The sequence below is a fragment of the Dreissena polymorpha genome, chromosome 11 (genome assembly GCF_020536995.1).
Source record: "Dreissena polymorpha isolate Duluth1 chromosome 11, UMN_Dpol_1.0, whole genome shotgun sequence".
Classification (NCBI taxonomy): domain Eukaryota; kingdom Metazoa; phylum Mollusca; class Bivalvia; order Myida; family Dreissenidae; genus Dreissena; species Dreissena polymorpha.
Window position 1 is genome coordinate 15,383,977 of NC_068365.1, and position 15,600 is coordinate 15,399,576.

General features: G+C 33.5%; 1 protein-coding gene across 1 annotated transcript; it reads left to right on the forward strand.

The window, feature by feature from the left end:
* The first annotated feature begins 3,488 nt into the window (after nucleotides 1-3,488).
* Nucleotides 3,489-15,447, forward strand: LOC127849638 (uncharacterized). Its single transcript, XM_052382385.1, has 3 exons — nucleotides 3,489-4,069; nucleotides 10,882-11,131; nucleotides 15,389-15,447. The coding sequence occupies exons 1-3, from the start codon at nucleotides 4,025-4,027 to the stop codon at nucleotides 15,445-15,447; spliced, it is 354 nt and encodes a 117-aa protein (XP_052238345.1). The 5' UTR covers nucleotides 3,489-4,024.
* The last annotated feature ends 153 nt before the right edge of the window (nucleotides 15,448-15,600 follow it).

A 15,600-nucleotide genomic window follows, 5' to 3' on the forward strand; every position in this document is an offset into this window, starting at 1 on the left:
CGCGGTTACTTGCGCTTTCCACTTGACCAACGCCGCGAACCAATCATGCGTGTAATAGGCTTAGTGATAAAACTGGTTAGGTTGTTAGCTGAACTGTAGTAACTGTTTGAAAAGAATTCAGGTTAATATTAAAATAGATAGATATTGATTTCGTATGATGAGATATTATAAAGAAATAAGGATTTGTTAATTTACTCTATGACATAAGGTCAGTGATTCGTTTCAAAGCAGGTTTAGAGAACTATATATTAGTCGAACGTGACTTAAATGAATAATTTATAATGCAGTTCGTTCACGTGTTCAGCTTCTATGAGTATGAATACGGGCAAAACGTTTGGTTGTATATATATATTTACATAACATATTAAAAGAAATATATTTACATAACATATTAGAAAAAATAAAATGTTGTCGGACAAAATTATTTAATGAAACGCATGTTAAAATAAAAGTAGCCTTCTTGCAAATAACAATCATTAAAACCCGGTGCTGCTTGTGAATTTTACACTATTCCCTTGCTTTCCATCGTATTGGAAAATGGCATACTATTCACGGTATTCTATTTTACTTTACCACTGCACATTGAACAGTTTTATGCTGGCGAGTAAAGGCCGGTAACTTATTTCAGTATTTGAAAGCATTTGTGTGTAGTTTCCTTTCCTTAGTTTATATAAATCTATATCATAGCGAAACAAAGCAGAGCATAGCACGTATATTTCCTTTATAGCGTTTCATAACGAACTTGTATTCAAATTATATCGTATTGAGCTTGGTTTACAAAATTAATGGAGCACCATTATGTCCACCCTTTTGCTCAAGGATACTAGCTTTACAAACTATACACCATATAAACAATGTATCGAAGGACATCTGTGAACAACCAATTACAGTTATACATTACTTAAGTATCAATTCCACTGTAATTAGCACCATAACATATATTTTATTTATAATTATGATTGTTTAGTTTTGCTGAATTGCTAAACTAACTTATTTTTTTTTAACTTTTAAGCATTTTGAACCGACAGGTTAGTCCATGTTACGTTTCTTACGTATTGCAGTGCTTTGTAGCATTGGAGGCATTTGTTCGTTGTCGTTCGTATTTGTTTTCCACGGGCTAGACATGCTGTCATTTTAATGAGCAACAAATCGAAACATAACTGTCAAACTTCTGCAATAATTAATTCGGCTGGCTGGAGTTGTCTTGAATTGTAATGGCAGTGCATTTATGTGTTACACATTTAGTAGAGCAATCACCAGCTGCGTGTGCGATTTAGATTGCATCACTAATCGCATCGCTAATAGTTATACTTATTCGTTTCGTAGACATTGGGAGCATTCAAGATTTGGCGTGTCTTAGACCTTGGATTCGTGTTAAGAACTTTATTTTGAGTTAAATATAATATTGAACAAACCGTTGTAAAACAACATATGAATCGAGTTTAAAATGAAGATTTGTTTTTACATAGTTGGAGCGATGTTCGTTTTTGGGAATGCCGTTGTTTGTGCTGATTGATTGATTAACGCGAAACTCAGTTGATTGAACTGTACTTTATATTCACTGTAATTATCAATATACTTATTTGTGTATAATTTGTTCATTCATTCACATCAAATTCACACCAAATTAACTTCTAATTAGAAAAGTCATATGTTCCATACGTGTTTGTGTCATCAAACTTTACCTTGAACATTACAAATACATTATACCCGAAGCGACAGTGATTTGTACATACACGTTGCATGACAGACCTGCTGATCTAACACTTAGCTAAGATTATGATCGGATGAAAGTATGGTCTAGAACACACTATGTTTGTTTTGTCTTGTTCAATTTGTCTCGCAATGTACTCGCACATGTGAGTTGTCAATCTTAATTTGAATTGATTGCCGTATGAGTATTTCAAAGTGTATGAACACCTTCTGATGCTTCTTTATTTGAAGACAATGAATTCCTTACATATGCAATTTATTTGTCATATGTGTGCACATATGGAATTTTGATAAACATACTAAGACAATTTAGTATAGATCAGCTTGATGTTAAAAATTTGTTGGTTTAAGCGTTTGAAATGTTTTTTCACAATATATTGTGTGCAAATTAAATAGGTTTTAAAGGACGTTTCTCGTCAAATCTTTATTTGAAAAAAAGGTTTAATTCCTATATGAACAAGACCCGCATATTACGGCCATGTATGCTAATCAAGATTCATGAACAATCAATATTCCTATGGCAGAAATGATTGCTAGTTTATTCATATCAGGCTTATATTATTACGGACTGGTCAGGAAATGTGCTTGTCAGGAACAACGTGATACAATCAAATATAAACATTATAGCTTTCTTTCTGGTTTTGAAATTGGAAAATACACTCTCATAACAACCATTAAAGAGACTTGCTCACTGTCTGGCAAAATGACCATTAAAAACAATATGTCAGAGAATGATACTTTGTACCAACATAGATGTTTCAAATATATGTTTATTTATTAAAAATCCTCGTTCGGAACTCGGAAAATAATACGAGTTAATAATGGTATTATTTTAGCGTACGTTATAGCAAAACAATCTTTTATTAACATAGTTTTATTAGTGACTTACATAATTATGCCAATGCCTGCGCGGTAACAGGTTATCGTGTGCTTTTAGAGATTCCCGCTTCTAATTCCACGTAAGGCTATGATTCCGTTTGCATGTTTCCATGTTATTGTAAACAATTACAAACATTCCAAAAATTACAGTTTTGTTCTTAATTTATATAATTTTATTTTATTTTATTTTAAAGCAAGATGTGTTTGTGAAAGACTATGTCCCCCCCCATATATTTGACCTGCGACCTTGAAGAATGACCTTGACCTTTCACCACTCAAAATGTGCAGCTCCATGAGAAACACATGCGTGCCAAATTTCAAGTTGATATCTTCAATATTGCAAAAGGTATTACCAATGTTAAAGTTTGACGCAAACCAACAAACCAACAAACAGACAGGGCAAAAACAATATGTCCCTCAGTATAGACTGGGGGGACATAAAAAGGAAAATCTGTAAACAAGTTCCTTTTAACACGTGTCATTGCGAGTACAATTCGCAATTTATTGTTAGACTATAACCTAGCTTCATATTAATATTCCACTTCAAAGTAAATGTTTAAGAAGTTGCACATACAAATGCACGTTTAAAATAAGCTACCCAACAATTCTTCAAACTCAAATTAGCAATTCTCGATTAGGCGATGCCTAATTAATCAATTTAATCGATATGGCACATACATCTAAAGATAAAATACATCATCACACTGTCTCTGCGCTTGATAAATTTTCTGCCACATTTTTCTGTAAATCAGCTGTTAGTTGGCATTATACGAAGCTTAATTTAAAAAGAATGACGCAAATGACTTATTAATGACATGGGCTACATTGGAAGCTGGTAGTTTGCAAATGCATCAATATGTTGTGTTTTTAGAGAACTTCATTTGTTTATTCTTCAGCATAAGAATTGGCGTTTTTTTATACTTCTTAGTTTATTGGATGCGTGGTGCCACGCGAGAAACATCGCTAATTGAACGTATCATAAATTTGCCTCTCGTCTTGCAATACCGTTTACTAAACATCTGCCTGAAAATACTGGGGTCACAGATCGAATTACTGTTGTAGAATTACTTATTGCAACAGCACGTCACAAGTCGATGCGATGGAGATTAAATATGTACTTCACATGGTTTTTCCTACTCATTGTGTTTTCTCTGACAGGATATTAACCACACATTTTGTTCGAGCTTATATGATAACGTGCGATCGAATTATAACCAATATAAGGGGTTTCAAGTCAGCACGAATGAATCAGCAAGGCGTTGCTTCGTGCATTTAATAAATACTTCAATTTAATGAATATTGCTGAAAATTGCTTTAAACCTCTAATTGGTTTGAGCCACTTTATGGAAATTAGACAATCGATTCCAACATAGGGAAAGAACGTCGACTAATAATGCATATAACGTAATGCTTGGACTAACACCATTGCGGCATGGACGATGGGGACATAGTACCTATCATAAATAGGGCGCAAGGGGTAAGACTTTTGTTATTTTCCTAACGTTTTCCTCGTTGCTAGATAACTTATTATAGAAATTTATATAAGTGTATAAAAGAAAACTTACAGTATCATTAAACTGTGTTTTTTTGTCGGGCATATTTTATGCGTTAATTTGAATGTCTCTAATTAAATTTTCTATAAACATAATCTACGACATACATGCATACGCAGTTAAGAAATGTTTACATACCTCAAATGAATGGATTGATTTAGTTTTGTGTTTATTTGTTACAGTAAACATTTTCTTACTTGCGGTATATTGCACTATTGCTCCTTCAAATTGAATATTTTTAGCATTGATTTGGTGGAAAAAAGTATAATACCATAGCAATATGTTTGCATTTGAAGCCTATTTAGGATTTGTCAAATCCGCGATAAGAACTTATGTCATTGCACACAACGGTGTGCATAGTTAAGTCACAACTTAAATTGCATCTTGTTCTTACGTAAAACATAAGTATATAAAGTTAATTATATGCTTTTAGCTAATAAAGTATGTTGCAAGTTCATTATATGGTACTTTAATTTAAAATACTGTATAAATGTCGCGATGAATTATTTGATGCTCATATTGTAGCTCACCTTAGCACAGGCACGTTAGGAGCTTTTATCCACAGGCAGCAGTATCATAAATTTGCCTCCCCCCCGGGACCCTACCCCCCCCCCCCCCCCGAGCTTACCCCAGGGGTTCCAGATTGTTAAATGTACACCTATTGTGTATGGTTTGCCTTTTTTAACAACAAAAATTGACAAAAATACACAGTTTGAAAAAATAACCCTCGTATAGGTATTATATATACACATAATACCTATACGAGGGTTATTTTTTTCAAACTATGTATTTTTGTCAATATTCGGTGTTGGAAAGTCAAACCATACACAATAGGTGTACATTTAACAATCTGGAACCCCTGGTGTAAACTCGGGGGAGGGGGAGGGGGGGGGTAGGGTCCCGGGGGGGGGGGGCAAATTTATGATACTGCTGCCTGTGCTTTTATCATACCGTGTGCGTCCGGTAAAGCTTGCGAGCATTAACTTGTTCTATGATCCATGGGTGGCTCTTTTTATGTCCCATAGTCTATACTGGGAGACATATTGTTTTTGCCCTGTCTGTTTGTTGGTTTGTTGTTTTGTTGGTTTGTTTGCGCCAAACTTTAACACTGGCCATCACTTTTGCAATATTGAAGATAGCAACTTGATATTTGGCATGCATGTGTATCTCATGGGGCTGAACATTTTGAGTGGTGAAAGGTCAAGGTCATTCTTCAAGGTCGCAGGTCAAATAAATGGGGGACATTTCACAAACACAACTTGTTCATAGTCGCTATTATCGTTAAGGTTAATTGCATACTTAAAACATGAATACTTTGAAAATCTTCTACTAAAAAAACACAAGGGCTTTACTATAAAGGGCGTAAAATTGCCTAATGTTCCTCTTTTGATTGTGTTGATATTATGCCCCTGTGATCAATTGACCACGTCCCAGGGATGAATTGATTTATATAGACATACAGAGTAAATAACTATGCAAATCTGAAACCAAAGGGGTCATGATTTTGATATTTGGTGGGCCATTTTTATGGTATTCATCCAGTAAGTAAGTTCAAATAATGCCTCTGGAATCAACATTGGCCCCACTCTGGAGGTAACTGGTGTTGTTGTACAAAAAATACTTGTATTATTCTTATTCTGATATACACCACAGTTGTAACACAAACATCACATAATCCTCACATACGAGAGTAGTTTCCACAGGCCTCATGTGACTGAGCTGGTCTGATTGACGCAGCCATATTATTCGAAAAAGTCGTATTAACGCATTAAGTAATGAGTCATGTTTGTAAGCGAGACTATGTTTTTATTTTATTTAAGTAAGCCCCTTTTGACAAAGCCGAACATGGTTTAGTCATTTATAATTAATGCGTCAGCTAAAATGAAATATCTAAACAAAAGAGTAACAATAATGCCAGTTAATTTATCTGGATTTTTTTATGTGAAAACATATAAGTGGTTAAAAAAGTAATACATTCAGGGTTATATATATTTTATTAAATGCAAATCAATGTATGCTATAATGTGAATGCACATTAAACTCATTCTGTATGTGTTAAAATATTCGTTAATTTAACGTTCTTTTTTACTGTGCAACAACACAGGTATCATGAACCCAAGAGAATGGTTTTAATCAGAGCATCCATTTGCGAATCGCGATAACGTTTGGACTAGAGCCCAATCGCAAATAATAAGATAATTAGGTAAAACGTTTGATTACACAAACAAGATCTACGATTACGCAAAAAACTTCCTGAACGAATTACAGAATCCTCAAACAATACAAACATACTCTTCAGAATATATACAAATACGTAACAGTCCTAAGCAGGAGAGCAACTGGAGGTAGTTAGCGTTGGATCTAAAAATAGTTTTTTTTCATATCCGTTTTAAGACATTCAATTGGTGAAAATTATCAATTAACGGTATATATTTTTTATTTATCCAAAACTTTTCAGAACTTGATATCAAGTGATGTTTCATGCAATAAAATAATTTCTTAATCATACTTACGAATGTACAAAGAGAGATATTCGTCATTCTTTAACAGTTTTCTTTTTTTGTGCTCAATTGTGGCTTTTATATAATATTTGTGAGTTTACCTAAACGTTGAAATATTAATTTTGATTAAAGGCTAATACCAAATTAACAACACAGGTGACCCTGAATTTTTTTAAACAAAAGATGGCCATAGAAATGTACCCAAAGTAATATAATGCCATGCGAAACAAAAACTACTTTAAACTTCCGCAAACGGCATTACTGGAAAAAATAACTCTCATATTCAAACGGTATATTTTGCGAATATTCGGACTTTTATATATAGTTTGTGACGCGTTGTCATTGCAATGACAACACGTACACAAGTCCTATGAAGTGTTCATTAAGATTTTAGTCTGGTATTAAACAAGTCCACAACATAATCTCATTAATAAATACATTCAGTAACTTTCGACGTCGTACAATTTTCGAGTCCAATAATAAATCAAAGTACTGAAAGTACTGGTGGGGCGATTTTGCTCAAATTTTGTGGTCGTAAAAACACAATACAAAAGATGGAATTAAGGAAGGGTGACAGGCTGTCAACACAATATATGATTTACATATTGGGGTTAAAAGTAAATGCTGCTTTTTAAAGCAAGTCATTGTCGCACGTGCCATTTCATAACTGCGAAACGTTTGTGCATACAAGTTTGATTAATATAATTTGAACTGGTGACCTAGGTTTTACTCTGACTTAGTGTTATATGTATCTGAGATTTCGTGAAGACAAATGTTGTCATAAGTTTTCAATACATCATGTAAATTCAATTATTATTCATAATATTATATATTCAATTAATTTATTTGCTGGATTTTAAGTCACACCGACACAGTGAAGGTCATATAACGACTTTATTGGAAAAAAATGTTCTACTGTTAGGGCGGACATATACGAGATTGTTTTGATAACTTGGAAAACATTAACGCAAATGAATTAGCTGCTGTGAAAGTGACAACTAAAACATGTATTTCGTGTGTAAGGAAAAAGTTCAAAACTGGCATGAAAAGCGCGGGCGAATTGTCATATAAAAACTTTGTAGTGCAGAGAACATTGAGATGTTTACTTTGACAGTAAAAATGTAGCGCGTGGTAAATTTAAATTTGGTCGCCAATATCTTAAAACGAAAGAACATAAATGCGATGTATCGGTTAAGTGTAGATAGTTCAGTATTGAGCCGATATTTCGTTTCTGTATACACGTTTTATGAAGACTGCGTGTTACTCGGGTGCTGATGCCACAGTGAAAAGACGTTGCCTTGAGTGGAACGCACTCATCGGAGCTATTTTATTTGCGAATGCAGAATCTTGATGCAAAGTGGTTAAATGCAGTAACGGACTTCATTCTTCGGCATACGTATATTATGTTACCTATGGGGCGAATGGCAGAAGGCATGCCCCGCGATTCACAATTAAAATGAATCCGATGTTTATCTCTAGCTGGATTGTTTTTACATAAAATATAGCCCTCTTTTATAATAAAGACCACGAACCTGCTTTGCCTCCAAATACTATACTTTGTGATCAACAACAGATGTATATTTAGCTATTATAAGTATTATGATATTATTACATAAAAACGTCCTGTTCGAAGTGAAAACATAACCCATGTCAATTTCCCAGTCATTTATATATTATAAGATGAAAACTATTGTCATATTTATCACTATTATGTACAAATGACTGAATGTTTCGGTGGCGTTAACGAGAGGTTTTAACATTTTATCAACACATTTAATTCCTTTATTTAATCCAAGTCAAAACCATAACAATCGTGACTTTCTATCGTGGCAACTTTGTAATATCTCATAAATTAGTATCTATGCTATTCATTAATAAATGTAAGGACCCATAATTTCGATGTTTATATCTACCATGAAAGGCTTATTTATACAACTTTGACGGTGTGTTGAATGAAGTGTAATACTGTAACATTTTTTCCATTGATAGCTTTCTGCTTACTTTAGCATATGTTTACTTTCGTAATTCGATATTGTCTTACTTATCTGAAATTCTTATGATAGATTTTTACCTATTATGTTACGGTATGAAATGTACTTATCTATACACTTAAATTGAAAAATAAATAATTGTTTTTGCTGTTGTTTTTTGTTGTTGTTTTTTTCAAATGAGAGTCGCCTATCTTTCACATGAACTATTTGTTATGAAGTGCCCGATTATTCAAACCACACACTATTGCTTGTAAATAACAATTACAAATGTGAGATCACATCATATGTGTCCTCACATGGTTTATACGGGCTAGTTCACAGTCTAATCAGGAGCTACACTGTCTGCTATAAAAACACGACGCAACGTTTCTTGGTCTCTCATGGTACCTCATGACCAAAATGCGCTCACCACACATGCCCGCAGACGGCATAAAACCCATTTTCACATTACGCGGTTCTTTAAAAATTCTATTGCGTCTTGTACATGAACAATTAACCACGATACTTTTCGCTGGAAAATTTGAATTTGGACTGTGATTTGTATACCTGGCAAATGTCGGTAGCCTATTCTGGCTTTCAGGAACGATTTTTGACAGTCTTACCGCGTTCATGAGTTAATTAAATGATTTCCCTCTGACAGTGTACGATTACGGTAGTTTTTATCATTATTATATGCTCGAGGTTTCAAGGAATTATCTCAAATGTTTTTAAATATTCATTCACGTCTACTGGCGGATTCTGTAAGCATTCCGATGGCTATGAGAATGGTCAAAATAGCTACGCCGAAAAATGCTTTATGCTTGACATCCAAGACAGGCTGTGTTCAAAAATGAAAGACACGTGCACAAATCTTTCTCCCATCTCACTGCCATATCTCAGCGTTACCCGAGACCATTGTGCATTAACGATTGGACGATCGCCCAGTTATAAATTAAATCTGTTATGGATGGAATATTCAGTTTCACGAATGCACAATATCTGTAACAACTTAGAATATCTACAAGCCTGCATTCGTATGTTGTTAGCCTCTTAACCGATAAGCCATTGCGATAGGTAAATTATCCAAAACATAATTGGAGCAAAGCATGAAAAACGCTTGACAAATGCTTTGAAAGTTCAAACATTTGCTGAAACATACTTGAACAATTATGAACCTATTTAGTAACATATGTTTGTCACAAATGATAAAGCTTTTTATATGTGCGTCCCATGGTCCCAGAGTAATACCATTTATAAAAAATGAAGTAAGAATATTCAAATTCAATCTGTTCGTTATGTATTAATAAATCTCTTTCAATATATATCAAATAAAGTTATTTCAAATCAAAGAGTACGGTAGTTAACAACACGTAGACACGTAGAACTGTTTATTATTTGTTAATATTAACAAAATATTATTCCTTGCAAACTATACATATATTTAAATTGCAAACCATGATTTCTTCATTAAAGCCATTTTTGCATATTAATGTGCAGTGTTTATTTGTAACAACAATTAATTGAATGTGACGACAAAAGAGAAAACAACAGCATGTTGTTAAATAATGAACACTCTTTGTGTTAAAATAACACTATCAATTTTGCCAATGAAACTATTTTAAATTGTTTTGACCTGAAAAGGGGTGAATACTGGTACACGAACCCTGTTCGTTTGGCTAGCTAGAACAGTTAATGGAACGAGCATATTCATGAGATACAGTAGACATCGCTTTCTCGCATCTTTGTTGTCCTTAGGAGAAGCAGTCTAAGAATCAGTTTTGTATGTGATATGCAATTCTTTAATGAGTATTTGATCCTCCCTTGATGGGGTTTTCTGCTATCTTCATTGTATCGTCGATACACGAGGTCGTTCCTATCTATTGTCTTTTGAAAACTTGTTTCCAAAGTATAGCAAACATTGTCGTGTGCGATTTTATACTGAACGCTGTGCCATTGTGGGGATATCTCCAATGATGCATTATGTACAGTGTTTTTCTAAACTCTGATTTGGTCAGACCTTTATTCGATATCGGACTTTGCACGGTTTGTTTTATGCCATTTGACATTGCTGTGTACCCTTATGTGTAAGGACAACTGGAACGGCACATGCAGCGTGAAATGAACTATTAAATACGTATCAGGCGCAATAATATTGCGTAACTGATCATGGGCTCCGAATTCATCAGTAAACTTATCCCTTTAAAAAATTTACGTTATTTTTCCGCTGGTTACACTAACGTTGACGAATCTGTGAACTTACTTCAGGCGTGTTACGAGAATCCGTTGTTTGACGACGATGGGACATTGGGAGCTGAGACGCATACAACAATTCACAAACACCCTGATGGGTTCACAGGAAAGCCGTACGACTTAAATAATGGCGGCGCACAGACCTCCGTTCATTACAGACAATCACAACCGAGAAGAAAGTTGCTGTATTGTGCTGGTTTTATAATTGCGTTTTTAGCAATTGTGGCCATTATAGTTGCAATCGTTATTAGTCAAAGAAATTCAGGTAAGCTAGCTTTCACATTAGTTATTGTAAGCAGATATAAATATATATATTTAGCTTTTGCACTCGACACTCCTTGTTAATTTATGTAACACTATATTGATTATATTCTTACAAATAATTTCGCACTGGATGATATGTTACTTCCATAAACTATAAACATATACTAGCAAAGGAATACAATAATTAACAATCGTAAATAATCGTATTTTAGACACAGCGTCGTTTCATCAAGTTTAAATATATGCAACGATGATTCTGTTTAACGATCTTTTATTACAAAAAGAGTTTTCCTAATTTAACAAACATTATGAATAAATTGTACAGCGATCTAAATTAATCTGATAATAATTAGTTGTAGTAAAAAAAATAATCTGTGTATGTTAAAATTCAAAAGTCAATTAGATTTGTGTTTTTAATGGAATAAAACACTGAATTTCTTGATATTTGATATTCTCAAATCCCGTCGTATCGGTTGATCGATGGAAGCCCAATAAAGCATTTGTGCATTGGTCAACTCAATCTATTTCCGTCATCAGCACTGTCGAACTCATTCTTAACAAGTGGCGATTAAAAAGAAGAACGTGCAAATAAATGAATTGTCCTGTACTGTTAATTAGGAAAATTACGTTTAAGCAAACACGTGCAGCAGTAAATTTAGGATTTAAGACGGGTTTTGCAAATATAACTTGCACTGAAAGCTGTGTTAGTTGATTAGAAAATATGTTTGTATTCAAATTGTTTTCAGTAACATACCCGACTTTTCAAAAGATAAGTACAAGACAATGGGTGTATATTGTGCAAAATAGTTTAAACGTGTCAGTTAAATATAAACAAAGTTGAAGTTTTCCGCTGCACTAAAACAAAATTAATCTTATTGTAGCGCGACCTCGGTGATATATGGTAAACGACAATTGTCAAATTATCAAATAGTTCAACACGAAATATGTAATTGTGTTTACAATGTAAACAATTATATTTTAGTTTTTAATATTAATGATGTATGAAAACACGGAATCCGAATACAATATGAAAAAAATAATAAATTGAAAACCTGTCTTCCAGCAATCTGAACGATCTTTCATATAGTAACAGTTTTAGAATTAATGGACCATTATTGTAACCCATTGTTGCATTTAATCCATTTATGCATAGCGTATAGAAAAAAGGTCATGGCAAACAGCGTAGACCCAGATGAGACGCCGCATGATGCGGCGTCTCATCAGGGTCTGCGCTGTTTGCTGAAAGGAATTTCTGTAAGAAATATTCTAAGTATAGAAATAAATATACTAGACATCCCTAATTTTGGAAATAAATTGAAGAAGGATGGGAGAGTCCACTAGGCTTAAAAGGGTTAAGGAGTTATATTGACTGCATTTGAAGCTTCTTATTGAAAACAGATCCATAACATAATTTGACATCCAAGGCGTTCTCGTGGGTACCTTGATGTCATAAGAACAGCCAGACATTCAAGCCTCTTCACTACTGTCAATAAGTTTTGTGACAAAAGATATGAATTCAGTGTAACGAGTTTTCGTATTACCTTGTTTAAAGCGCTGTTTTTAGGTATATATCTGTGATAAGAACAATAGTATGCAGTTAGTTTCTTTGAACATAGTCTAACCTTTTCACTTTGATCTGTAATTAATAACCGTCTGTAAAATAAAATGGCGTATTAATGGATTTGCTGTTGAAATAAGAAACTCAGAGTTGCCAATACAATAAAATACGATCTCAACACCTTCCCTCAGCGGCCTTTGATGGATGTATTTGGGATGTATATGGACATTTCGCAGACCGGAGGTGAATCGGACTGGAAAATTACTTTCGCATTATCCCTTGAGTAACCATTTAAGTTGTATAGTTGTTGGCAACCATTTCATGTAGAAGAAACGAGTTTATCTGACAGCAATTGTAATGTATACTGATGTCTATATAAGACATATTGCTGTAATTAATATGTATCTTAAGTAGATGTTTGTTAACCCATTTATGCCGAGTGGACTCTCCCATCCTTCTAAATTGGAACAATTTATTTCCAAAATTAGGGATGTCGAGTATATTTATTTTTATACTTACAATATTTCGTTCAGAAATTCATTTAATCAAACAGGCGCAAACCATGATGAGACTCCGCATGATGCGGCGTCTCAATCTGGGTCTACGCTATTTGCAAATGCCTTTTTTCTAGACGCTAGGCATACATGGGTTAATGGACAGTAAAATAGTAAATCTCAGGAACAATACATTCATGATTGCACTAGCTTTATAAGTGTAGTTCATAAATTAAATATACACACTTGTCTGAATGACGCAAGTATTTTATTAGTTAACTTAAGAAGTTATACAATCCTTGGACATGTAGAATTCACAGACATAAAGATTCAATTTATAAAAAACTTTCTTGACTGCGTTAGCCATGTTTTTTGCTATTTTACCATTATTACTATTTACTATTGGCGAATTTCGGCTAAAGAAAACATTTTATTTAAATTCTTTCGCAAGTTCTTTTTTCTTATAAACCAAATGTTCGCTTGTCTTGTGTTTATTTAGTTGCGATGATTTTTTATTAACTGTGTCGAGTTTATTGGTTACCATGCGAACATTCACCTGTCTGTTTTTATTTACTTTACAGAATTATTTTGCAATTCGTCTTTTGTTTTTCGGCATTCACAAATGCTTGAACAATCGTTATACGCAATTGACATTAAATAAAACATGTGAATATAATTAATGGATAATATTTAAAAATAATTGTTTGCATTTTTTAAATACTACAATTAAATTTCATGGTTCAAGTAAACATAAATAATCAATAATCATAAATAAAAACGTAACACGTCTTTTTTATTTAAAGATATACGTGATAAAGAACAAGTTGTCCATGGTTCGCAGGATACTATAACGGCAATACGTTGTAACTTTTTGATCAAAAAGCAAAGGTGGCTGATATTCGTTTATTTGTTTAGTCATAACGTAACTATATTTCATCAGCAAATTATATCAAATAAAAAAATCATTTTATATTGCAGCTTCATAGATATAACATGATCTGCAGATTTATAATTATACAATTTAAGCATACGTAACATTTAATGCACTTATTACACGACGATTGGATTTCAAGACGGAACAAAACTATTGTAAGAAAAATATAAAGTCGCAGTTTCAAATAACTTATTACATTAACTAATTAACATAGGAAATAGAATTGTCGTCCAATATTTGGGTAGAAAGCTGTCGTCATACGCCCACACCAATTCCCAGTATAACACCAAACAAATGACACGCGAAATAGCTTACTGATGGCGAGAGCCTAATATTTGCGGTATCACGTTTGGACGATCGTGTTTGTCCTGCCATTAAGTCTAGTGTAGCGCTAATGAAATTGTCATGACATTACTGACATTCATAGATGTTTGATGTGGCAAATCAGTAAGGTCTTGCTACTACAAATGGTAAATTGTCCAACATTTTCGTTGTGATATACGAAACGAGACACATACGACTATTGCAATATGTATGAGACCACTTTACAGGAACAGAACATGCGATACTAAAACGATAAATGTTGATCTTATACATTTCGTGATTGCATTACCTAAAAATTCGACGAAATCGCTCGCGAACACGTTCTTATACGATTATTTTACCATACGCTTACCTTATACATGCACATATCTAACAGTGGTAATGTTAAATCTATGTGTCCACCATAGTGATATGGATAATATAATAATAATAATTACGTAGGTATTTAAGCATGAATACGATCCGTCAACAAATTAACCAATCTAAGCCTCTAATTGAGTAATTTACATGTTTTCAATATGAAATATACTTGTTTTCCCTAACAGTGAGCCGAAACAATGTAGTATGTGTTGTTGTTCTTGGTAAAAATCAAGGAATCAATATGTGGGAATATATTATATATATTTTTATATTTGTGCTACAGTGCACATAAGGTGGTAACAGAACGAAATAAGAGTTTGCTTTCAATAAGCTTGATTCTTCTATTAAAAGTTGTTGATACATGTTTGAAAAATGAACATTTATTGGGTATTCTATTTTTCCCTTTCGTACTTTATCTGAAAAAAAACACTCAATGTAAAGCAAACGTAAATAAAATGCGGTCAAAGTCAACACAAATATGGTATTGCATTGCTTTATATTACCGAGCAAAAACAGCTCTCACGATATGATAGGAACTATAATAACCATAACCGTATCGTTTGACATATGGTTATTTTCATATTGCAGACAATGGCAGTGATTCAAACAAGGTATCCACAGGGGCGTCAACAGATAACGCAATCTAAAACCAGAGGTAAGCAGTGTAGGATCACAGTTGGGTATAAGCGAAACGAATACCGTTCAATCTGTTTACATTTTTGCACAGATAAACTTATTAGTTGTTGGTATAATGATGATTTTAGCAGGGAAAATTCGCAAGTACCTTAGCATAATAGTTG